The sequence below is a fragment of the Lactuca serriola genome, chromosome 1 (assembly GCF_051521515.1).
Source record: "Lactuca serriola cultivar US96UC23 chromosome 1, Lser_US96UC23_V15, whole genome shotgun sequence".
Classification (NCBI taxonomy): Eukaryota; Viridiplantae; Streptophyta; class Magnoliopsida; order Asterales; family Asteraceae; genus Lactuca; species Lactuca serriola.
The window spans coordinates 244868699-244896088 of record NC_136408.1 but is presented as its reverse complement, the minus strand read 5'-3'; the positions used below and the strand labels follow the sequence as shown (position 1 = coordinate 244896088).

Genomic DNA, 27390 nt, shown 5'->3' with positions numbered 1-27390 from the left:
TGTGTTCCTTAGGTGATTGAGTTCACCAGGGATATTGGAACTAAGTGTTCATTAGGTGTTTTGAACTAGGTATGCATTAGGTATTATTGAACGGAGTGTGTTCAATGGGTGTTCTTGAACTAGATGTTTATTAATTATTTTGAACTGCGTGTTCACCAGAGGTAATCTAAGAACCATGGCAGCACTAGACTTTGTGCCAATTCCTTAGGGCAATTCTTAGGAATAAATGGGAGAAGGGTAATTCGTTCTTAGGGTAAATCTTTATGAAATAGAGGAAGATAATGGGGGTGGGTAATTGGATTGATTGTTTGATAATTAAATATAACAATTATATTATTGTGGGTTGAAAACCCTATATGCTCACCAGGCTCCAAAGCCTGACCCACTCAGTTTTCTTTGCATTACAGGTAATGGCACAAGAGTATAAGTTGGTGGACTTAACGAGAGATTTTGGATTATAGGCCAGTAGTTATGAATAACTGTTGTAAGGTCTATTTTGTTCTGTTTATGCTTTTGGTCTGTATTGAACATGACATCCCGAGATTTTGTTATAAAATGAAAATACATTTCTTTAAATAAATGCTTTGATAATTTTTATCATATTCTGTTTTGGGAACAAATTCCGCAACTGTTTTCTTTAAAAGATTACTCTGATTTTCAAAACAAAGCATAAACAAATCAGTCTTTTCCGGCCGTGAAATTGGGGATGTCACGGTAATCTTGACATGGGTCATGGGTTTATTGAAGTTATGGGTATAGGTAGTATTTGATTGTTTATTTAATGTTTGAATAAAGGACTTTGACCAAGTTCAAGTAGAGAAAACGTGATGTATACTTGGTCACTGTAGGGTGCTTTTCTTTAGGAGTAATGGCTAGTTTTTAGGCTTTAGGTTGTTTATTCCCGTTAGTTTTTTGTAGGCTATTTATAGCCACTTGCTTTTGATTAATATAGTGCAGTTGAGTCCAGATTAAAGTAACATCTCCATCTGCTTTCTCCTTTTCTTCTCGTGTGCAACAACAGGGAACCCTTCCTTATTTTCCTTTTATTTTGTCCAAGGGCTGCAGGGGGCTGGTATCAGAGCCCTAGGCTCAACATGTGGGATCTTTGAAGAGGTTCTATGTGAACCTGTTGCTGTTGCAGTTCTGTGTGAGCCGAAAGCCTGTGAGTCGAGTTCCAAAACAAAATCTATGTGATTGTTTTTTCTTTTGATCTGTGTGAAGAAAAAGTTGTGTGCTAAGAAAGTGGTGTGTGGTGAGAAAGTGATGTGCGTGATGGGTTTTAGCCATAAGAACTTTCCTGTGTGCGCATGCAAAACCCTAATGCTCGGATCTAGGCTTTCTAATAAACATGCTTTGAATCCAAGACTTCTAATTACTAATTAGGTTAAATAACAACATTGAAATAGATCTAGAACCATACCTTTGAGTTCCTTGTTGATCTTGAGGTCTTGGAGCTTCTAGAGTCACAAATGTCACTCCTCTGATGGCTTACAAACACCAATAGCAAGGAGGATGATTTAGGAGAGAGGAGAGGGGAGGAATTTCGACCAGAGGTTCCTTACTTTAGGTTAGATTTCGAATTCCCATGCCATAGGGTCCTTTTATACTTGTAGACTCCTTAAGGGTTACAACCTAAACCCTAATTGGATAATCTTCTCTTAAGGCTATCCAAATCCTTCTTAGATAACTCATATGGATGATTTTGGCTATCCCTAAGCTCTTAGAATCCGTCCACTATATATCTATAAGGATTTATAGTCTAAAGTTTAACTATCAAACAATTGACAGTTTATACCCCTTTATTTAATTAATCTCTTTAAGTCACCAAATTAATTCTAATTAATTCTATGACTTATATTAATCAAATAACAATATATTATTCCCATAATATATTAATAATATTTACTCTCTCTTATTAAATCATCCTATCAAGTTGCTATGGTGAAGGCAACCCAAAAGGACCATGCATAACCGGATATAGTTACAGCCTTAGACACTATTCCAACAGTCTCCCACTTGGATAAGTCTAGTAACTATACAAGTACAATTCGGTTTGCAATCGTAGCTCTCAAGGACGCTGTCAAACTCTGATCTAATCAATATTGTCCTTTAGATAAGGGATCGTACAGTCCTCTGTTAGATATCATGCTGACAATCCTATGGAATGGTTAGTCAAGCATTTAGGTTTCTCAATCTCTGATTTATTTGACATAGAACTTAATCGAACACATCAATTCAGTTCTGACCGGGCCCGACACATAAGTCAAATCAAATCATCGAGCGGCCGAGATATCGCTTTTACCTTCTTAGATAAAAGTTACAGATAAACTTCGACTTATATGCATTTACTTATTCATTAACCAACTATACACAACAATGCGTTTTATAACACCGATTTACTGATGCGTTTTGGCATTATCAATGTACAACCAATTAACAAATAACAAACCATATATCTAGGTTTTAAGACTATATGATATTATCGTCTTGCGATCACCCTTTTATATCTTATTCCATAAGGTGATTCCAGCAAGCGCGGGTTTGTTCCAATGCTCAAAACTAGTTCATAAGCACTCATGAATGTTGCAGCAACCCTTTGCTATGTCTAACACCATTTAGACATTCTACACACCAATTCATGACAATCTTCATTCATATCTACTTCCAACATATGAACGATTGTGGACAATTTGAACAATTCTATTATTCTTAATAATTTCAATTATCCTGGAAGTCAAAACATGCAAAGAGAAACAATAGTTAAACGATTAACATAAGACAGTAACATTACTTATAAATAAAACTCCTTTATTTAATCATCAAATGTTAATTACATTTATCTATTATACGTTTCTAATACTATCTAATCTATGCTAATATCATTCTTTAGCCCAATGCTCCTAGCATGCTGCAAGTGCTTAACCCTACTCAGTCCCTTCGTAAGCAGATCTGTTGGGTTATCTTCTGATGATATCCTCTTCACTACGAGTTGTCCTTCTTCTACACGATGTCTGATGAAGTGATATTTTCTGTCGATATGTCTTGATCTACCATGATCCCTCGGTTCCTTGGTTAAGGCAACCGCACCTTCGTTATCACAGAAAATCTCCATGGGCTCCTTTATGGCATGTTGCCCCCTTCGACGCTTCGCTCGCTGCAATGTACTCTGATTCGCACGTTGAATCAGCTACGGTTTCTTGCTTGGAACTCTTCCATGTCACTGCTCCTCCATTTAGGGTAAAGACCCAGCCCGACTGCGAACGGTAGTTGTCCCTGTCGGTCTGAAAACTGGCGTCACTATACCCTCTCACCTTCAAGTCATCACTCCCTCCGAGGACTAAGAACCATTCCTTGGTCCTCCGAAGGTACTTAAGGATATTCTTCACCGCAATCCAATGTGCTTTGCCAGGATTCCATTGATATCTGCTAACCATGCTCAAAGCGAAGGCTACATCAGGGCGAGTACAAGTCATAGCGTACATGATTGAGCCAACTGCGGAAGCGTATGGTACTCGACTCATTTCTGCTATCTCAGCTTCGGTACTCGGACTTTGAGTCTTACTCAACTTGGCAATACTTTGTATTGGTAATTCTCCCTTCTTTGAGTTTTCCATACTAAAACGTTTCAGTACCTTCTCCAAGTAAGTGTTCTGACTAAGTCCAATTAGTCTCTTACTTCTTTCTCTCACTATCCTTATTCCCAAAATGTAAGAAGCTTCTCCGAGGTCCTTCATAGCGAAGCACTTCCCGAGCCAGGACTTAACTTCCTGCAGAGTCGGGATGTCGTTTCCTATGAGCAATATGTCATCGACATATAGAACGAGAAAGCTTACTATACTCCCACTGGCTTTGACATATACACAAGACTCGTCTTCGCTTCGTACAAATCCAAACTCTTTGACTTTTTCATCGAAGCAAAGATTCCATCTGCAAGACGCTTGCTTAAGTCCATAAATGGACTTCTCAAGCTTACACATTCTATTCGGATGCTTCGGATCCACAAACCCCTCGGGCTGAGCCATGTAAACATCCTCAGCCAACTTCCCATTAAGGAAAGCGGTCTTGACATCCATTTGCCAAATCTCATAATCATGAAATGCGGCAATAGCTAGCATCACTCTAATAGATTTAATCTTCGCAACTGGTGAGAAGGTCTCATCATAGTCAACTCCAGGAGTTTGAGTAAAGCCCTTCGCAACCAATCGCGCTTTATATGTGTGCACGTTTCCATCCACGTCGGTCTTCCTTTTGAAGATCCATTTGCACCCAACGGTCTTACGTCCGGGCACATAATCAACCAAATTCCAAACTTGGTTATCATACATGGATTGGATCTCGCTATCCATTGCCTCTTTCCATTTTGCAGACTCCGGGCCTGCCATGGCTTCCTTATAGCTATTAGGTTCATCAAGATTTATTAGTGTACCATCACTAATATACGTGTCCCCTTCGGTAGTAATATGAAGACCATAAAACTGGGGTAGAACTCTAACTCTATCGGAACGTCTAAGAGGAAAGGATTCGTCAATCGGTTCAACCGGAGTTTCCTCCTCGGGTTGAGTGCAAGTGGTAGAGGTTCCTTCATCTATCGACTCTTGAATCTCTTCAAGTTCGATTTGCCTCCCACTGTCTCCTTGGCTTATGAGTTCTTGCTCTCGGAAAACTCCTCTCCTCGCAACGAAGACCACATTGTCCTTTGGTCTATAGAAGAGATATCCAAAGTATGTCTACGGGTAGCCGATGAAAATACATCGCTCACTTCTCGGTTCAAGCTTGTCGTGAGTATCTCGTCTTACGAAAGCCTCGCAACCCCAAACCTTGATATGTGCCAACGAGGGAGCTTTCCCTGTCCACATCTCGTGAGGTGTTTTGGCAACCTTCTTGGTAGGGACTCGGTTAAGGATATGGGCGGCAGTCTCTAAGGCATACCCCCAGAAAGAAATAGGTAGTGAAGCACGACTCATCATAGAGCGAACCATATCCAATAAGGTTCGATTACGCCTTTCTGCCACACCATTCAACTGCGGTGTCCTAGGAGGCGTCAATTGCGAAACTACTCCACACTCCTTGAGATAATCGTGGAATTCAAGACTTAGGTACTCTCCTCCTCGATCGGATCGAAGCATCTTGATTTTCCTGCCCAATTGATTCTCCACTTCATTCTTGAACTCTTTGAACTTTTCAAAGGTTTCTGACTTTTGCTTGATTAAGTAGATATACCCATATCTACTATAGTCATCGGTAAAAGTCACGTAGAAGCGGTTCCCATCCTTCGTGGTTGATCTAAATGGTCCACATTCATCGGTATGTATTAGGTCCAATAGACCCTTGCCCCTTTCACATGTACTCGTGAAGGGTGACTTAGTCATCTTTCCAAGTAAACAAGATTCGCATGTGTTATCTTCCCTAAGGTCGAATGACTCCAACACTCCATCCTTTTGGAGTTGGGATATGCGTTTCTTGTTGACATGTCCAAGACGACAATGCCACAAGGATGCTTTATCCATACTAGTGGAAGAATCAATATTCAAAACATCATTTCCTAAGTTATCAACAATCATAACGGTTTCATATATTCCATTACATGGTATAGCTTCAAGGTAAAAAACACCATTTAGATAAGCTAAAATAGAACCATTCTCATTATTAAAAGAAAATCTAAATCCTTGTCTATACAAACCATGAAATGAAATGATGTTTCTAGCCATTTCTGGCGAATAGCAACAATTGTTCAAATCTAAAACCAAACTATTCCTAAGCACTAAAGAATACACTCCAATCTTGGTCACAGGCGACGATCTTCTGTTCCCCATGATTAGATTTATCCTTCCTTGCTCCACATCCCTACTTCTTCTTAGTCCTTGCACATTAGAACAAATGTGGTAACCACAACCGGTATCAAGGACCCAAGAAATAGCATGATTAGAATCGTTAGATTTAATTGTGTATATACCTGCGAAAGATGGCTTGATCTTTCCTTCTTTGATTGCTTGTAGGTACTCTGGGCAGCTTCTCTTCCAATGTCCTATCTTGTGGCAGTGGTGGCACTCTGCCTCCTTCGGGTTAGGACAGGGCTTAGCGGGATCAACTTTGGTCCCACTAGAAGAGGCACCATCTCGGGCTTTCGCCTTGCGATAGTTCTTCGATGAAGCTTTCCTCTTCTTTCCCTTTCCTTGACCAATAGCCAAGACAGGAGCAGCGGGCGGATTGGGAGTAGGTGCAACAGACTTGTCCTTGAAGTTGCTCTCAGCGACTCTCAAGAGACCTTGGAGTTTGCTTAGGGTGACCTCCTCTTTTTTCATGTGGTAGGTCATCCTAAATTGGTTGTACATCGGAGGCAAAGAGTGAAGCACCATGTCGATCGCCAAGTCTTCCCCGAAGTCAACATTTAACTTGCGAAGGCGGTCGACATACCTTTGCATCTTTTGCAAGTGCACAGTAAGAGATTCTCCATGACCCATCTTCGCGGAAATCATGTTAGTGAAAATCTCATACCGCTCTTGTCTCGCGTTTTGGTGGTACCTCTCCAATAAGTCTTGGTGCATCTCATACGGGTACATGTCCTCGTAGGACTTTTGGAATTCGGAGTTCATGGTAGCGATCATGATGCAATGTACCTTCGTTGCATCTTGCTCATGAGTTTCAAAGGCGGTGATTTCGGCTGGAGTAGCGATTTCGGTGTTGATTTTCTCGAGTTTCTCATCAAGGACATACTCCTTGTCCTCATAGCGAGCAATGGTGCGAATGTATCTTATCCATTCGCTAAAGTTCGTTCCATCGAAGGTGACCTTTTGGCAAAGGCTCATCAACGTGAAAGAACTAGCAGCAGCGTTGTTTGCGTTTGACATCTATAATTAGAAAAGGACAAAGATAGATTAGAATATAAATCCCTAATTATCACCCAATGAGAAAAATTAGGGCTAGGATCCAACAATGACATTTACATATTAGAAAAGGGATGCCGTAATCTAACATGCAAATACATTGAAGGTAAGTGAATGACGATTCACTAATTCTCCATCACAAAACTTAAACTATTAGTCCTAAGTGTTTTTGAGAATTCCTAGGTTCGGATGAGATTCATTGAAACTATTCAATGGCATGTTTAAATCTCGATATGCCCCTCTTGTTTGTGACTGGGATACCGAGGATCACAAAGCGGGTGTGAATAACCATGCAAATTCACATGGTGCCTTCATTGTAACGATCACCTATTCGATGTGCCGGTAAACCACACATGCTCCATCGAACTATGATATACAATGAATCACCCTTTGCCACCTTCCCTTAGAACCAATTAGTGTGCCGGTAAACCACACACGCTCCACTAACTTCTTAGCAAGGTGCAAAGTGTAATTTCATGGGATTGCATCAATTCACTTTTCCTAAAGTAACTAAGATTGGGAATTTTAAAATATGTGTAGTTACTTTATATTTCTTATTATACTTTTAATGAGAGGATGAGGTTGCCCTATCCTACCCGTTCGGCTAACGACCCTCCACCAATCAAGCAAGCGGTGGGTGTGAGTGTACACCCATTAAGCGCCATTTTATAGGCCGCAACCTTATACCCACCTTATAGATTGGCTTCGTGAATGAGGCCTACTAACGGTAAGACTAGCATTTAGTTATACATATATATATTATACTAGTAATATCATATTAGTATAGGGGTGTATTTTAAACCTTTTAAAATCTAGGGTTTTGAAATTTAAGTTGTCTAAATTAAAACTTTTAATCATAAATATAAATTTCAAAACTTGAGGGCAAGTTTTAAACATTTAAAACATGGAGGATCAAATAACAAATAATTCCAATTAACAATTAATGTCCTAATTATCTATATTTGATTTATTCAAGATTTCTTTTAAGATAATTACCAAAATAATCAAAATAATTAATTAATTATCATATAAGGAAATTAAATATTTAATTAGTTGATAATTACCTTTGATTAGATCAAGATAACAATTATATTTATCAGAAAAACGAATTAATATTGATCTAATTAGTTTATGGTAAGTTTGGATAAGATAAACACAAAGAAATCCCGAATCTGGCCATTCCTGACGCCTGGACTCGCCGAGTGCACAAAGGGACTCGTCGAGTCAGGCCTACTCGCCGAGTCCACTTTGAGACTCGCCGAGTCCATGAATCAGAAACCTAAAAATCGAATTTTGCAGGTTTGTTTCAGTTAATCAAGCAACAATTTACAAAAAACCAAGCTAGGCTCTGATACCACTGATGGGTTTTAGCCATAAGAACTTTCCTATGTGCGCATGCAAAACCCTAATGCTCGGATCTAGGCTTTCTAATAAACATGCTTTGAATCCAAGACTTCTAATTACTAATTAGGTTAAATAACAACATTGAAATAGATCTAGAACCATACCTTTGAGTTCCTTGTTGATCTTGAGGTCTTGGAGCTTCTAGAGTCACAAATGTCACTCCTCTGATGGCTTACAAACACCAATAGCAAGGAGGATGATTTAGGAGAGAGGAGAGGGGAGGAATTTCGACCAGAGGTTCCTTACTTTAGGTTAGATTTCGAATTCCCATGCCATAGGGTCCTTTTATACTTGTAGACTCCTTAAGGGTTACAACCTAAACCCTAATTGGATAATCTTCTCTTAAGGCTATCCAAATCCTTCTTAGATAACTCATATGGACGATTTTGGCTATCCCTAAGCTCTTAGAATCCGTCCACTATATATCTATAAGGATTTATAGTCTAAAGTTTAACTATCAAACAATTGACAGTTTATACCCCTTTATTTAATTAATCTCTTTAAGTCACCAAATTAATTCTAATTAATTCTATGACTTATATTAATCAAATAACAATATATTATTCATTATATTATTCCCATAATATATTAATAATATTTACTCTCTCTTATTAAATCATCCTATCAAGTTGCTATGGTGAAGGCAACCCAAAAGGACCATGCATAATCGGATATAGTTACAGCCTTAGACACTATTCCAACAGTGCGCTCAATTCAAGTTCTGGGTGAACAAAGAAGACAAGAACCTGTGTGGTGAAGCCAATTTATGTGAAGAAGTTAGTCAAAGTGAGAAAGAAGATCAGAAAACAATATTTCTGGTGCACCTGCAGGTATGTGTGGGTGGTTTGAAGAAAGAAAAAGGATAAAAAATAAATCAGATCTGTGTGATCTCTGTGTGTGTGTGATCTGAATTGGTTGATTCTATACAAGAAGAAAGGTCAAGTTAGGGAAGATGCCAGCAACAAACCCGGGAGGATCAAGTCAGGTTGTACCCGTGACCAGCCAAAGTATCGCACTGCAATGCCCCAAGTTAAGAACTACAAATTATACTAGTTGGTCAATTATGGTGGAGTCGATCTTACAAGCATACGGCTTATGGGAAGCGGTTAATCTGGAAACTGGAAAAGCGATTGAGGCAAAGAAAAATTTGATGGCAAGAGCATTTGTGTTTCAAACTCTACCTGAAGATATATTGCTTCAAGTGGCTAAGCATAAGGATGCAAAAGATGTGTGGGAAGCGCTTCGTGTGCGGTATTTGGGAGCCGAAAGAGTTCAAAAGGCGAGACTGCAAACACTTAGAACCGAGCTAGAGATGTTGAAGATGAAAGAGGGTGACACGATTGATGAATTTTCAGGGAAACTTAGTGAGATTGCATCCAAATTCAAGAGTTTTGGGTCTAGCTTGGAGGATGAGATAGTGGTAAGAAAACTTCTAAATTCAGTTCCTAAGAAAGCTTTACAGATTGTTGCATCTATCGAGCAATATTCAGAGATAGAGGACATGTCACTTGAGGAAGCTGTGGGGAGGTTGAAAGCATATGAAGAGAGAATCAAGGTTCTTGATGATGATGAGAGTGATCAAAATCAAAACAAACTTTTACTGTCAAAGGAGGAATTGGAAGAGAGAACCAAACGTGGTAACTTCAATCAAGATCAATCTGGACAAGGAAGAGGTCGGGGTCAAGGAAGAGGTCGTGGTAGAGGTCGAGATGGTCGGTTCCAAAGTTATGAAGATCGAAGGGAACAAAGTATGTATCGAGACAAGAGACATATTAAATGCTATAATTGTCAAGAATATGGACATTATGCAGCTGAGTGTCCTAAGAAAGAAATAAAAGAAGAAGAAGCTAATATGATTCAAGATGATGAAGAGCCAACACTACTTTGAAGAATCAAATTCATGTCAAGATTAAGGGGTTGATTGTTGGGTAATCATGACATGGGTCAAGGGTTTATTGAAGTTATGGGTATGGGTAGTATTTGATTGTTTAGTTAATGTTTGAATAAAGGACTTTGACCAAGTTCAAGTAGAGAAAACGTGATGTATACTTGGTCACTGTAGGGTGCTTTTCTTTAGGAATAATGGCTAGTTTTTAGGCTTTAGGTTGTTTATTCCCGTTAGTTTTTTGTAGGCTATTTATAGCCACTTGCTTTTGATTAATATAGTGCAGTTGAGTCCAAATTAAAGTAACATATCCATCTGCTTTCTCCTTTTCTTCTCGTGTGCAACAACAACAGGGAACACTTCCTTGTTTTCCTTTTATTTTGTCCAGGGGCTGCAGGGGGCTGGTCCAATAGTTTCTATGTTTTGAATTCTGCTCCATCGCTCCCTTTTCCTTCTTATCCTGTTTCCATTATCATAGGGTTGTGTTCAGTATGATCTTTAGCCTTTCTTCGTAAGATCTTGAGAACGGGGGAAGAGCTCAAAGCCTAGGAGAGCCCTGTGTCACGCTGATAGAATGCTCTTGCCACGCCTTTCGCTCACTTGCTTGAGTTGGGGGAAGAGCTCAAAGCCGAGGAGAGCCCTGTGTCCCGCTGATAGAATGCTCTTGCCACGCCTTTCACTCACTTGCTTGAGTCGGACTCAATCTCTTGGCGGTCTCTGTTTCTTCTTTAGGTATGTGTTGTAATTCCTCTTATAGAATCTCAAGTCGGCAATTTTTTCGCTTTCTAGATACTTCCAATCCATTAAAGGTATGATTTTGTTACTTCAAACTATATTTCATTTGGCACACCAGATGTTCGATCTAATGTTCGATTAATATCAATTTTAAACTTGAAGAGTGTTGTTGCTGGAAAAAAAATTGTGACGACGCTTTGACGAGAAACACATCTGATGCTACTGGTCGGTCATGTATCTATCATTCTTATATGTAGAGCATAATTCATGGAGGGAAGGTAGGAATTTAGGGGCTTATGCTCCATAATTCGACCAATTACCTGATTATATGATGGTAATATTTGCAACGCACAAGTTAATGGGTCTGTTAATGACTTGATGATCGGTGCATGTTAGGGTGGCGCTACGGTGGTTCAGCTAGCTCTGCATATTAGTGAGGCTGTTGAACATCAGGTAAGTTGTAGCAGAAAACTTGGCTGTTGAACATGAGGTTAGTTGTAGCAGAGAAGTCGGTTCTTTTTATTCCCTTTTATAACATACAAACATCAAAGTCTTCCTTCTTTCTGATATGATAAATCAGGGAAGAATAAATAGATTCATAGACAGATCTAAATGAAAGGCTTTGTTAAATGAGAGCCACGATGATTGTTTAGAAGTTGTGAATAACAAACCTTTATTGTTTCAACTTTGTATTGATTTTCTTTCTTTAGTAGATTGATTTCAACATATGGGTTGTCATTCAACCATAGATTGAAGATTGAAGCATGAAGAGGCTTCATTCGGTCATGAATGGAAGGAAGTAGGTATTTGATTACTTTTCTTCATTTTTATAGCAATGGTTTTTTTAAAACGATTTTACCGCTTCCTCAGTTCGTCTCTACAGTGAAGTCAACTGGCTCATAGCAGCAAAAATGTCAACCCAATTTGTCAACTTTATCTTCACTAATATCGGAAGGATCAGCGTAAATTTTGTTTTCTTTTTCTCTACTAAATTTTCAATTGGGGACTAATATTTTGCTTCTTTCGTTCTTAATTTTAGGGATGGTAAGTTTGATTAAATGTTGACTGGTTTACCCAGCAGGTGAAACAACTCTCCAACAAAACCGAACCAGTTTATATAAGTTCGGATTTTTTTGGGGTTGGACCGCTTTGGAACCGAATCGATTTCCGGGTAAACCGGTTTTGACTTGATAATTATAGACTATTCATACCTTTTTGTTTCCAACATTCTTAACATCTTCTTTCTGTTCATCAGCATGAGAATGAGGAAAACCATAGAGTGGCTAGACGCCGGATTGAACGTGAAAAAGGCAGCATGTGGTTCAATATTCCTCTATGTATCTAATATTTTCCGCCCTGGTTGTCTCTATCGTCAGCCCAGCCTAAGGCATGGTCGACCTGCCCAACGGATCAAGGAGCTGTTGATAAGAATTGATATTCAGTTTGATGCAGTTTATACAGAACCCAATTTAGTTGCAACATAACAACCGATTTGTTTTTTTTAAGGCCGTGATTTTTTTATTATGGGGGATTTTTTGAGAACGCTTCTCTAAGTTCATCGCTTGTGAACTTATTTTCATTTTAGGTTTTCCGACTGCATCACAGTTTCAGTGAATTTGCTAGACCTAATTATCTTTTTATTTTTGTATTTTTTTTGTTGTTAATGTGACTTCTCCTGTTGTCTTCCTTGTGGGCATATATATGGATTCTCATGTATCAACAAATATATTCAGCAAAGTCCAAATTCTGTCTAGGTTTGATTCTTCACTGTACACCATAAAGAAAACATATGTGACTCAGTTATCAAAATTTTCATAAGCTTCTCTTAAATGTTTCCCTTAAATGTTGATGTGTCATGCATTCCATTACTCAAAATTAAAATTTTTATAGAGAAAGCTAATATCCATTCCTTACATAACTTACGTTACTGCAGAGCTATCATAGCAACTACAAGATGCAACAGAGAATTCCCTAAAGATAACTATGTTAATCTAAAATATTCAGTTTTGCTTGGGGGCAAGCAAAAGTCAAGTGTGGGGTATTTTGATATGGGCATATTTAGTTATAAAATTCATGAATGATCTTAATACTTTATGTTAATTTTATCTCAAATAATGAACCAAAGGTGCTTAATTAGATTAAATATTTCATTTTCAGCAACAAAGACATGCTTGATAGGAAAATGAAGCAGAATTGGCGATTGGAGGCTTGGATCTTGGATTTTGAAGAAAGAAGGATGTTGCTAGACAACTTGACCCCTTGTCAGTGTTTTGGCAATATCTCATGAACCGCAACTTCGATTGACGAGATTCAAAATGTTATGAAAACTAGACACAATTTGGGACGACTTTTGTGTTTTGAGAAAATGCTGATTCCAAACGGACTCGACGAGTAGGCCATAAACTCGACGAGTCACTTCGAACCTTCGTGATTCTAGACGCGCTGACGTGCCGTACACGGGTTTTAAGTAACGGACTCGCCGAGTAGGTCACTGGACTCGACGAGTCACCTCTATTTTGTGAAAATCTATATAAAGGGACTTTCAGATCGATACCCTAGGATATAGATGAACCCTTGGAGGCCAATTGTCGACTAATGGTGCTGCTAGAGCGTAGGAAGCTAAGGAATCAACCCTACATTCAATTTTAAGGAGAATGAAGTCAAAATCAAGTTTAATCTTACCTAATCTCTTGTTTGAACTATGTTTTTACCAATTTATTTCGTTTTTGAGCTCGTTTCTGCTGTAATCATGAGCTAAAACTCATAACTTTTATTTAGGTAGATGAATTTGTGACTATGTGTTGATTTTTGTGGTTGGATTAATTTTAATTGGTGATTATGTTTTATTAAGCTTGTTAAAGAACCTTATGTGTTAACAATAACTATTCTTCTGTTAATAAATCAGTAATTAAGTTGTATGAACATCTCTTAGTTATTAATTTCATATGATTTATTGTGACCACATAGTTGTATGTCTAGGAATAGCGAATGTGAAACTAGCATTAACTAGAAGATAGGTAAGTTAATGTGTGAGCTTGTTTGATGAACATCAGCAAGAGGTTAATTGAAGGGCCAATTTAATTAACCATTACAAGTCTTATTTAACCCAAATCAATAACTAGGAAATCCGTTAATTTAGACAACTGGCCACTGTTTGAGTTAATTTGTTTCCTAAGGATTAGTAATAGCGAACGTGAAACTAATCATCTTAGTCGGTAGCCAATGAAGAATTAATCCGATACATTGAAATTATCCATGGGAACAAATGAGTCGAACCTAAACAAAAGTCCTCTTTATTATTGAATTTAGTTGATTTTTATTTGCTTAGCTCTTAGTTTCTTAGTTTAAGTTTTAGATAATTGTTTAAGTTTCTAGTCTTGAAAAACTAGAGAAACCCCCTTTCTATTACTTGTTTTATTTAGATAGTATTTGCATTTATTTTAATTGTTTACCGTTCCCTGTGTTCGATACCCTACTTGCTTGAACTATATTACTAATCGATAGGTACACTGCCTTTCGTGTGTTTATTTTGTGTCTAAGTTAGTAGGATTAAAACTAGTTGGTTTTACACACATCAAGTTTTTGGCGCCGTTGCCGGGGAACGGTCCCAAAATTAAATTTAATTCCTAATTTTATCGATCCTTTGTGTGAGTTTTCTTGCACAAAGTTATATTTTTCAGTAATACAGTAATTAGGTTAGGTTTTAGAAATTATTAGTTTAGTTTTAGAAGTCTTTTAATTAGCTTTAATTTTTTTAGTTGTAAACAGTCCACTCGCCGAGTGCAATCGCACCTACTCGGCGAGTTGATTGCTGTTTACCAAAGTATTTTTAATTTTCGTACTGTTTAATTTTTGTTCTTTTTACGCGTTTTTTCCTGTCTGTTTGCAGTTGTTGCATGACCTGAGGATCTGAATCACCTCTGGTCCCTCCTCTCGAAGACCCGGAATCCGCACTAAGGAGGAGCAAGGGAAAAGCCGTTGGAGAATCCGCTTCTTCAAAGAATTCGCCACTAAAGAACCTCAAGTTCGTTTTCAGCAAGAAGAAGAGAAGTAAATTAGGAGCATCCATCGCATCTTTGACAATCGAAGACCCGATTAAAGAAGACACTGAGTACGAGACCGAGGAGGAAGAAGAACATACGTACGAGCACGAATCTGATTTTGAGGACAACTTAGCTATCATGGCTAATATCGATGAAGTCCCCATGGGGGAATGGAAGAAGAGGATGCGCGATGACATTGGCCCGGGACTTGTGCAGCCCAAAATTCCCGCAACTGCTACTTTTGAGCTAAAGGGTCATATCCTAGCTCTACTTAAAGAGATCCCTTTTACTGGCAAAGATCACGAAGACGCCTACAAGCACTTGGATGAAGTTAATGATGTAGCTGACTATTTCAATGTTCCCAACGTGCCTCCGGAAACTCAGCTGCTTCGCATGCTTCTGGTTACTTTGAAGGGTGCTGCAAAGGATTGGCTCAAGTCACTACCCCCCCCCCCCCCCCGGATCCATCACTACATGGGCCCATGTGAAAGAAGAGTTCATTGATCAATTCTGCCTACCATCCAAGATATCCAAGCTCAAGAAATCCATAGCCATCTTTGAACAACAAGCTGGAGAGTCACTATATGAAGCTTGGGAGAGGTACAAGAGCTTGTTAAGGAATTGCCCACATCACGACCTCAATATTCAGCAAGAAGTCTCCACCTTTTATGATAGAGTAAATGTTACAACAAAGCAATTACTTGACTCGCAAGGTCCACTTACGAAGAAGGCACCTCCAGTGATAAAACAGCTAATTGAAGAATTCTCCAAGCATTCTAGAGAATACCATAATCCAAGAAATGATCGAACAAGGGGGTCCGCCTATGCAGCTTCAGAAGACTTCTCAGCAGTGATGGCCATGTTGAAAAACATGGATAGGAGGATGGACAAAATGGACCAAACGATACATGCTATACGGGTGGGGTGTGAAAACTGCAATGGGCCTCATCTTACTAGAGACTGCGACTTGGATGAAAATGGCAACAAGAAGGTGCAAGTTTGTTACTCAAGTGGGGACCGATATGATGAAGATTGGCGAAAACCAAAGAAAGAGTGGCTCCCTTATGAAGAGTACAAGAAGGCTAAGGAGGAGAAGTTCAGGCAGAAAGGAAGAGGTTTTTACCAAAAGGAGGAGCCAGCACAAGAAAGAAAAGCAAGTTTGGAAGAAATGCTTACCAAATTTGTAGCTGCTTCAGAAAAGAGACATAGTGATCATAATGCTACAATTCAAGAAACAAGGAACATGCTTAGAAACCACCAAGCATATATCCACAACATAGAAAAGCAGCTAGGTCAACTTGCTCAACAAATAAACCGAAGATGACCGGGCGAACTGATGGCTTTTGAGCATTCTAACACTTCCTAAGTGTACATGCAACCCTAATAAACCTTGGATCTACGTTTGTCTAAGATACATGCAAATAATTATTTTTCCAAGGTTCATATCCTAACTAGCATGGCATGGGGAACTTGAATCAAATAAAGCTAGTAGAAATACTTACCTTGTAGTTGTAGTTGATTCCTTGGAGTTTTAGAGCCTAGCACCAATAGTGTGGATGCCTCAAATGGAAATCACAAATCACCACAAACTTGGAACACTGAGAGAATAGTCACTACTATCTTGAAATCGGCCCTCTTGCTTTACTCACCTCAACTAGTGTGATTTCAAGAACCAAAGCCTCCTTTATATAGTGTGGTGGATTAGGGTTACATCCATGTAAACCCTAATACCCATGTCTCTTCATTTCCATGAGATCCATGGGTTAAAGCTCCATGGAGTATCCATGGACTTTCCATGCAAGCCTAGGCCATTCCAAATAAGCATTAGCCCACACTATATAAATATAGAAGCCCATATTTAATTAGTAATATCTTTGATCTCTAAATTAATCCTAGATTAATTATAGATCAATACTAATTAAATAATATGATCTTATATTAATATATTAGAACTTATAATATATTAATAAATCGTAACTTGTACTATTCTCAAAAGATTATCCATAAATTGTTCGGGTGAAGTGCAACCCAAATGGACCATGCCGGGTCGGGTCAAGTACATACCAAATATAGTTATGGACTTAAACACTATATCCAACAGTCTCCCACTTGGATAAGTCTAATAACTATAGTTGCAAGTATGACTTCAGGAACCGATCAACAATCATAGCTCTTTAAACTCTATTGAACTAGAACGCGCCATTTTAGATAAGTGATCATATAATCCTCTGTTCTAGATATCAGCCGGACAAATACATGGAACATGGTCTTACTTATTGTCCAGCATTTGTTTCCCGATTTCTGATTTGTTTGACATAGAACTTAACTGAACACATCAATTTAGTTCTGACCGGGCCTGGTACATAGGTTAAAACAAAATCATCGAGGGGCCCAGATATTGCTTCTAGTCCTAGAAGGAACAGATAAACTTCGACTCATATGTTTGTTCTACCACTCATTGAATTATACACAAAGGCACGTTTTATAACATCGAGTTACCAATGCGTTTTCGTACAATCAATGCATAACCAACTCATAAGTAACAAATCATATCTCTAGGTTTGAAGACTTATATGATATTACCGTCTCACAATCACTCGAGATAAAATTCCATGAAGTGATTCCAGTGAGCATGGGTTCAGTCCAATGCTTAGAACTTATGAGCACTCATGATTGTTGTAGCCATGTCCAACACCTTAGACCTCTGCAACCAATCATGATAGTCTTGATTCATACCTACTTCCGACATATGACGGACTGTGGAGGTTTGAATAATATGATATACCAAACGTAATTATTCTGGAAGTCAAAACATGCAAACGAAATATAGTAAACGATCAACAAGAGATAGCAACAGTTTACTCATAAATAAAACACCTTTTATTCATCATCTAATGTTAATTACACTTTCCAAATTTCATGATTTATCTAACTACTAAAACTTATATCATCCTTCAGCCCTATGCTACAAGCAAGCTGGAGATGCTTAACCCTACTCAGTCCCTTCGTGAGGGGATCTGCTGGGTTCTCATCCGATGATACCCTCTTTGCCACGAGGATTCCTTCTTCTATTCGATGTCTGATGAAGTGATATTTTCTGTCTATGTGTCTGGATCTCCCATGATCTCTTGGTTCCTTGGCTAAGGCAACCGCACTATTGCTGTCACAGAAAATCTCCATTGGCTCTTTTATAGCTGGTACAACTCCAAGGTCTCCGATAAAGTTCTTTAGCCATATAGCCTCCTTTGCTGCCTCGCTTGCTGCTATATACTCTGATTCACAAGTGGAATCAGCCACTGTCTCCTACTTGGAACTCTTCCAAGTGATTGCTCCTCCGTTTAAGGTAAAGACCCAGCCCGACTGAGAGCGGAAATTATACCTATCAGTCTGGAAGCTAGCATCACTATACCCTACAACTCTCAAGTCATCACTCCCACCAAGGGTAAGGACCCAGTCCTTAGTCCTTCGCAGGTACTTGAGGATATTCTTTACCATAGTCTAGTGTGCCTTGCCAGGGTTCCCCTGATACCTGCTAACCATGCTCAAAGCAAAGGCTACATCAGGTCGAGTACACGTCATAGCATACATGATCGATCCTACAGCTGAAGCATAAGGTAGTCGACCCATTTCTGCTATCTCAGCCTCAATACTAGGGCTTTGTGTCTTACTCAATCTAGCGTTACTCTGAATGGGTAACTCACCTTTCTTGGAGTTATGCATGTTGAATCTTTTCAACACTTTGTCCACATAGGTGCTTTGACTAAGTCCAATTAGTCTTTTACTCATGTTTCTCAAAATCCTTATCCCTAGGATATAGGGAGCTTCACCAAGGTCCTTCATAGCAAAACGCTTCGGGGTTCTAGCTTGTCATGAGTCTCGCGCCTCACAAAAGCCTCGAAACCCCAAATCTTGATGTGGTCTAAGTTGGGTACTTTACCAGTCCACATCTCGTGAGGAGTTTTGGCAACTTTCTTTGTAGGGACTAGATTAAGAATATGGGTGGCAGTCTCTAAGGCATACCCCCAAAATGAGATTGGTAGCAATGCTCGACTCATCATGGAACGAACCATATCCAACAAGGTTCGATTACGCCTCTCAGCTACACCATTCAACTGTGGTGTTCTGGGAGGTGTCAATTGTGAGACAATCCCACATTCCCTAAGATAGTCGAGGAACTCTGAACTAAGATACTCACCACCTCGATCAGATCGAAGCATCTTAATGTTCCTGCCCAATTGATTCTTGACTTCCTGTTTAATTTCCTTAAACCTTTCGAATGTCTTTGACTTATGCTTGATTAAGTAGACATATCCATATCTACTGTAATCATCAGTAAAAGTCAAATAATAACGATTAGCATCCCTTGTGGCATGTTTGAATGGTCCACACACATCCTTGTGTACAAGGTCCAACAAACCTTCACCCCTCTCACAAGAGCCTGTGAAGGGTGACTTTGTCATTTTTCCAAGTAAGCATGATTCGCAACTATCATCTGACTTTAGGTCAAACGACTCCAAGAATCCATCCTTTTGGAGTTGGCCTATGCGTTTCTTGCTTATATGTCCAAGAAGACAATGCCATAATGATGCTTTATCCAAGTTATTATTCTTAATAGAATCAATACACATCACATTATTTCCTAAGTTATCTACAACAGACACATCTTCATACACACCATCACAAGGTAATGCTTTAAAATAAAGAACATTATTAAAGAAAGCATCAATAGAACCAACTTCATTATTAAATGAAAAGGTAAACCCTTGTTTATAAAATTCATGAAAGGAAATAATATTTCTTGCCATTTTTGGAGAGTAACAACATTTATTCAAATCTAAATTTAACCCACTACTTAGCGACAAAGAATAAACTCCAATCTTGGTGACAGATGTAACTTTCCTATTTCCCATGATTAAGTTTATCCTTCCTTGCTCCACATTCTCACTTCTTCTTAGTCCCTGCAAGTCACAACAAATATGAATACCACAACCGGTATCAAGGACCCAAGAATTAGAATGGGGTGAGTTATTAGATAAGATAGTGTAAATACCTGCATGGTTGGGTTTAACTTTCCCATCCTTCACATCTTGCTGGTACTTTGGGCAGTTTCGCTTCCAATATGCCTTTTCATGGCAATAGAAGCATTCAGCCTCTTTTGGGTCAGAAGAAGGAGTGATGAAACCTTTCTTGGTTCCACTTGAAGAAAAGCCATCAAGGGTCCTAACCTTGGTACCCTTCGAAGAACTCTTTCTCTTCTTCCCTCGTCCTTTCCCGATTGCCAAGACAGGGGCGGAGTTGGTAGGAGTAGGAGTAGTAACAACCGCCTTACCCTTAAGACCAGTTTTTGCGGTCTTTAAGAGTCCTTGAAGTTCGCTGAGTGTGACCTCTTCCTTGTTCATGTGGTATGTCATGCGGAATTGATCATAACATGAAGGTAAGGAGTGCAAAATGATATCTATTGCAAGCTCCTCGGGGAAGTTCACATTTAGCTTCAGCAAACGGTCCACAAATCTTTGCATTTTCTGCATGTGGCCCATGATGGGTTCACCATCCTTCATGCAAGTTTTTATCATGGAGGAGATGATTTCATACCTCTCTTTACGAGCACTTTGATGGTACCTTTCCATCAAGTCTTGGTGCATCTCATAGGGGTAGAAATCTTCATAGGTTTTTTGGAGATCCGCAGTCATAGTGGCCATCATGATGCATGCCACTTTGGTGACATCCCTTTCATGTGCCCTAAACTCATCGATCTCTTGAGGAGTAGCAACTGTCTCATCAATCTCCTTAAGCTCCTTATCGAGCACATATTCCTTGTCCTTGTAGCGAGTAATCATTCTGATGTTTCTGATCCATTCATTAAAGTTGGATCCATCAAAAGTGACTTTCCCACACAAGTTCATAAGAGAAAAGGAGCCACTAGGATTAGAGCCAGAAGCAGCGTTGTTTGCAGACATCTTGTATGAGAAGAAAGAAAGGATTAGTTTAGGTATAGAGATAGTCCTTAATAAAACACCCAAATGTAGTATTAAGGCTAGGACCCAATCACAATATATTATACTTAGAAGAGGTATGCTGTAATCTAAGTAATAACATATTTGAAAGGTAGGTGAATGACGATTCACCAATTTCCACCAAAGTCGAAATATTAAAAATATTTAATTTGGTTTTTAGAAACTCCTAGATTCTTTTGAGATTCAGTGAACTTTTCAAAGACATGTTTCAATCTCGAGTGTGCCCTCCAAGTTTTGTGATTGGGATGCTGAGGATCACAAAACGAGGTGTGAAGTAACCATGCAAATTACTTGGTACCCTTAATAAATTACCCCTCAATCGATGTGTCGGTTAACCACACACGCTCCATCGATACTATGATAAATATTAAGTCACCCTTTACCTACCTTGTTAAGTCCAAGCTAGTGTGCCGGTTAACCACACACGCTCCACTAATGACTTATACAAAGTGTAAAGTGTAATTTCATGGATTAGCACCTTATTCACATTTTTCCTAAAGTAACTAAGATTGGGAATTTAATAAAACATTAAGTTACTTTATAATATTTATCATACTTTTAATGAGAATTTATAAGTCCTTGTCTTTACCCGTTCGGCTAACGACCCTCCACCAGTCAAGCAAGCGGTGGGTGAGAGTGGACACCCATTAAGTTGCCATTTTATAGGCAGTAACCTTATACCCACCTTATAGACTGACTTCGTGAATGAGGCGTACTAGCGGTAAGACGAATTTAATCTTATACATATATATATATTATTATTAACTTATAATATTATAAGTATAAAGGTTGAATTTTAACTTTTAAAATTCTAAGTGTTGGAACTAAAGTTTTAATCAACACTTTACTTGTTCCAAAACTTGAGGGCAAGTTTTGTAAACTTTCAAAACTTTTCATTTCTTGTAACTTATGAGTTTATTAGGGTATGAAAAATGAAGACTCTTCATTTTTATAACCCATGTGTTCTTTTAATGGTTTTAAAACAAAGTGACTATTGGTTTTCCATAACTTGAGGACAAGTTATGGTCTCCATTAAAACACATAATGATCATGAATTAATCTACCACATAGGTTACAAATAATTCCTATGATCATCTAAACATCATAAGATCAAGAACATGAATATGAACACTTTCATGAATCAAAAATTACACTTAAAACTTTGTAATTTTGATAACAAGTTGTTGTAAATGGATTAGCAAAGACATTACACCATCTAAAACAAGTTTTCAAGTACCAAAACAGTTTAGGGTAATGTTTCTAGTCCATTTCCAGCAACTAAAGTCGAAAATCTGCATTCTGAGTCTCCTACTCGCCGAGTGCATGAACCTACTCGCCGAGTAGGATGAAGATACACATGAACTCGGCGGGTCCCCCCATGGACTTGGCGAGTTCATCAGGCAGAAAACAAGTTTTTTGACTTTTTCCAATATTTTGCATCAAGTATCAAACAAACAAGCCTAGGCTCTGATACTACTGATGGGTTTTGAGCATTCTAACACTTCCTAAGTGTACATGCAACCCTAATAAACCTTGGATCTATGTTTGTCTAAGATACATGCAAATAATTATTTTTCCAAGGTTCATATCCTAACTAGCATGGCATGGGGAACTTGAATCAAATAAAGCTAGTAGAAATAATTACCTTGTAGTTGTAGTTGATTCCTTGGAGTTTTAGAGCCTAGCACCAAGAATGTGGATGCCTCAAATGGAAATCACAAATCACCACAAACTTGGAACTTTGAGAGAATAGTCACTACTATCTTGAAATCGGCCCTCTTGCTTTAGTCACCTCAACTAGTGTGATTTCAAGAACCAAAGCCTCCTTTATATAGTGTGGTGGATTAGGGTTACATCCATGTAAACCCTAATACCCATGTCTCTTCATTTCCATGAGATCCATGGGTTAAAGCCCCATGGAGTATCAATGGACTTTCCATGCAAGCCTAGCCCATTCCAAATAAGCATTAGCCCGCACTATATAAATATAGAAGCCCATATTTAATTAGTAATATCTTTGATCTCTAAATTAATCCTAGATTAATTATAGATCAATACTAATTAAATAATATGATCTTATATTAATATATTAGAACATATATATATATATATATATATATATATATATATATATATATATATATATATTAATAAATCATAACTTGTACTATTCTCAAAAGATTATCCATAAATTGTTCGGGTGAAGTGCAACCCAAATGGACCATGACGGGTCGGGTCAAGTACATACCAAATATAGTTATGGACTTAAACACTATATCCAACACGAACTTCCTAGCAAAACCGAAAAGAACTCACGAGGCGCGCACATAAACATAGTCACAACAAGAAGTGGGAAGATAATATCTCCTCTGGCCCCTATTCAGAATGAAGCACCAACTGAAATGCAGAAGGAAGATGAAGAAACTCAAGACAAAAGTCAAAACCTTCAATCTGCAGAGCCTACACGCCGAGTCCAGAATATGGACTCGACGAGTCCACTGCCAAATCCGAAAAATCAGAATCCTGAAAAACCCTTTCAGCCTCCAATGCCATATCCAGCACGAGCTAAGAGAGAAAAACAGGAAGAAGAGTACCAGAAGTTTCTTGACCACATTAAGGCTCTTCAAATCAACATACCCTTCATTGAAACTATCACACAAATGCCGAAATACGCGAAATTCCTTAAGGAACTTCTTACAAATAGAAGGAAGATGGAGGAAGTGAAAAAGGTGGTACTTAATGAGAATTGTTCAGCTACCATGCTCAACAAACTACCAAAGAAGAAGGCTGACTTGGGAAGCTTGACTTTGCCTTGCCAATTTGGCCATTTGGCTACCACTCATGCTTTGGCTGATTCAAGAGCAAGTGTGAATTTAATGCCTTATTCATTCTTCAAGAAGCTGGATCTCCCGGAACCGAGACCAATTCGTATGGCGATTCACTTAGCAAACAAGACAATCACTTTTCCAAGAGGAATATGTGAATACTTATTGGTAAAGGTAGACAAGTTTGTATTTCCTGCTGATTTCATAATTCTAGACATGGAGGTAGATCCTCAAGTCCCAATCATCCTTGGAAGACCCTTCCTCAACACGGCAAGTGCTATAGTGGACATGAGAGCTAGTAGAAATACTTACTTTTGGGGTGGATCAAGCTATGAAGCATGCAAGGAATAGTGATGACATGGCATTCTCAATTGACATGCTTGATGAATTGACGGAAGAAGGTGAAGATGAAGATTCCAGCAAGACCACCATTTTTGATGAAGAATTTGATGCTGAAAAAGACTTAATGGAGATCGAGAGGTTGCTGGAAGAAGTTGAGTATGAAGAACTAGTGAAGCAATTGAAAATATCTATTCGACGAGTAGGGCCGATCTACTCGCCGAGTCCAAGCGAAGAAAAAGCATAATTCGTGAATTCAGCTGTAAACTCGCCGAGTACCTTACCTGCACTCGGCGAGTCCATCATGCAGATTGAAAAAACAGAGCTCAAAACGTTACCAAACCATATGGAGTATGCTTTCCTCGAAGGTGGTCATCAAAAGCCAGTGATAATAGCCTCTGACCTCTCTGAATCTGAAAAGGAAGAGCTAGTACAAGTTTTGAAGAAGCGAAAGCGGGCCATACCATGGAGCATCACCGACATCAAGGGGATAAGCCCCTCTTATTGTTCTCAAAAGATTAACCTGGAAGAAGGAGCAAAGTCGGTTGTGCAGCACCAAAGAAGACTAAACCCAAATATGCAAGAGGTGGGCAATAAAGAAGTCGCCAAGCTTTTAGATGTGGGAATTATATATTCCATTTCTGATAGTCCGTGGGTGAGTCCGGTCCAAGTGGTGCCCAAGAAAGGAGGGATGACAGTCATAACCAACGAGAAGAATGAGCTTATTCCGACACGAACGGTAACCGGTTGGAGAGTGTGCATCGATTATCGCAAGTTAAACGATGCCACTCGTAAAGACCATTTTCCCTTACCTTTTATTGATCAAATGCTAGAAAGATTATCGAGCCATAGTTATTATTGCTTTTTGGACGGATTTTCGGGTTATTTTCAAATACCCATAGACCCAATGAACCAAGAAAAGACCACATTTACTTGCCCAAGTGGGACTTTTGCTTATCGACGCATGCCCTTTGGGTTATGCAATGCACCCGCGACATTTCAAAGGTGCATAACAGCCATATTCCACGATATGGTGGAAAAATTCATGGAGTATTTATGGACGATTTTTCTGTCTTTGGATCTTCCTTCCATGATTGTCTTACGAATATAATGCTTGCTAGCTGTGAAAAGACCGACTTAGTCCTTAATTGGGAAAAATGTCACTTTATGGTCAAGGAGGGTATAGTTTTAGGCCACAAAGTTTCCAAATTGGGAATTGAGGTGGATAGGGCAAAGATTGACACCATTTCCAAATTACCCCCACCAACTAATGTGAAGGGCATAAGAAGCTTTCTAGGACACGCGGGTTTTTACCGGCGTTTTATAAAAGATTTTTCTAAAATAACTAGACCTCTAACACAATTGCTTTTAAAAGGATGCACCATTTAATTTTACTAAAGAGTGTTTAGAGGCATTTGAATTCTTAAAAGAAAAATTGACTAATGCCCCGATCATTGTTGCCCCAAATTGGGATTTATCATTTGAAATAATGTGTGATGCTAGTGATTTTGGATTAGGAGTTGTCCTTGGTCAAAGGGTTGATAAGCACTTTCGACCCATATATTATGCTAGCAAAACTCTAAATCCGGCCCAAGAGAATTACACCACCACTGAAAAAGAATTATTAGTTGTGGTGTATGTCTTTGATAAATTCCGCCCTTATTTGGTTTTATCTAAAACAACTGTTTTTACTGACCACTCTGCTATCAAGTATTTGTTTGCTAAACAGGATGCCAAGCCAAGATTGATACGATGGGTTCTACTTCTTCAAGAGTTTGATATCGAGATACACGACAAGAAAGGAATGGAGAATGTAGCAGCCGACCATTTATCGAGGCTAGAAAACCCGCAACTGCAAGAAGACAAAGTTGGAGATGAGTTCTCGGACGCGTACATTATGGTGACCGCGGGAGAAGAGCCATGGTTCGCAGATATAGCTAATTACTTAGCTACCAAATACATCCCAAAAGATTTTAGCAGTCAACAAAAGAAGAAATTCTTTTCTGAATTAAAGTATTACTTTTGGGATGAGCCATACCTCTTCCGAAGCTGTGCATATGGGATCATACGAAGATGTGTGTTCGGGAAGGAAAGCCGCCAGATTTTGGAGCATTGTCATAGCGGGCCCACGGGTGGACATCATGGAGCACATTACATTACTAAGAAGATCTTTGACATTAGGTTTTATTGGCCCACGATTTTTAAAGATGCAGCCCAATTTGTCAAAGAATGTGATGCATGTCAAAGAGTGGGAAACATTTCATCCCGAAATGAAATGCCACAACATAGTATACATGTGTGCGAAGTATTTGATGTGTGGGGTATCGATTTCATGGGACCAGTTCCCATGTCCAAAGGCAACAAGTACATTTTAGTGGCGGTAGATTATGAATCCAAGTGGGCGGAGGCACAAGCTTTGCCAACTAATGATGGTCGGGTGGTGGTGCGGTTTCTGAAGAAACTATTTTCAAGATTTGGGGTCCCAAAAGCTCTTATTAGTGACCGAGGCACTCATTTTGCCAATGATCAACTAGAGAAGGTGCTAAGGAAATATGGGGTAACCCATAAATTTTCTACGTCCTACCATCCACAAACTAGTGGACAAACCGAAGTGACTAATAGAGCTTTAAAGAGAATCTTGGAGAGATCAGTGGGAAGCAATCGGAAAGAACGGTCGGACAAGCTAGATGATGCACTATGGGCCTTCCAAACAGCTTCAAAACACCTATTGGTACTACACCATATAGACTAGTTTATGGAAAGCAATGCCATTTACCAGTGGAGATTGAGCATAAAGCTTTTTGGGCTTTAAAATTGTGCAACTTCAACATGGCGGAGCTCAAGAACAACCGGCTAATGCAAACGAATGCTCTTGAAGAACTTAGGAATGATGCCTACACTAGCTCTCTAATTTATAAAGAGAAAACCAAGAGTTGGCATGATAAGAGGATCAAGGACAATAAAGAGTTTCATGAAGGGCAAAAGGTGTTGCTTTTTAATTCAAGACTCAAACTTTTCTCGGGCAAACTCAAGTCAAGATGGGATGGTCCTTTTATAGTGAAGAAGGTGTTTCCACATGGTGCTATAGAGTTATTTTCAAAAGATGGTACCCCTTTCTAGGTCAATGGACATAGAGTCAAAAGGTATGAAGAAGGAGTCCCAAGAAATGACGACGTGGAAGAAGGGCTGTTGCTGGAAGGAAATGCAGCAACGTAGAAGGGGAGGAGTCCAGCTAATGACTCCTTAAAAAGAAGCGCTTCC

At 39.0% G+C, this 27390-nt stretch overlaps 1 protein-coding gene, 1 long non-coding RNA gene and 1 other non-coding gene across 3 annotated transcripts in view; 2 read left to right on the top strand and 1 right to left on the bottom strand.

The window, feature by feature from the left end:
* Positions 1 to 9351: 9351 nt before the first annotated feature.
* LOC145066940 (uncharacterized) lies at positions 9352 to 10176 on the top strand. Its single transcript, XM_079014177.1, has one exon. The coding sequence runs from the start codon at positions 9352 to 9354 to the stop codon at positions 10174 to 10176; it is 825 nt and encodes a 274-aa protein (XP_078870303.1).
* A 1965-nt stretch (positions 10177 to 12141) lies between these two features.
* Positions 12142 to 27390, top strand: part of LOC145072884 (uncharacterized) — a 36606-nt gene continuing 21357 nt past the window's right edge. The window contains exon 1 of the long non-coding RNA XR_013691187.1: positions 12142 to 12662. This is a non-coding gene — a long non-coding RNA (uncharacterized LOC145072884). The remainder of the gene's footprint in view (positions 12663 to 27390) is intronic.
* Positions 15484 to 15590, bottom strand: LOC145080714 (small nucleolar RNA R71). Its single transcript, XR_013695303.1, has one exon. It is a non-coding gene; the product is annotated as a small nucleolar RNA R71 (small nucleolar RNA).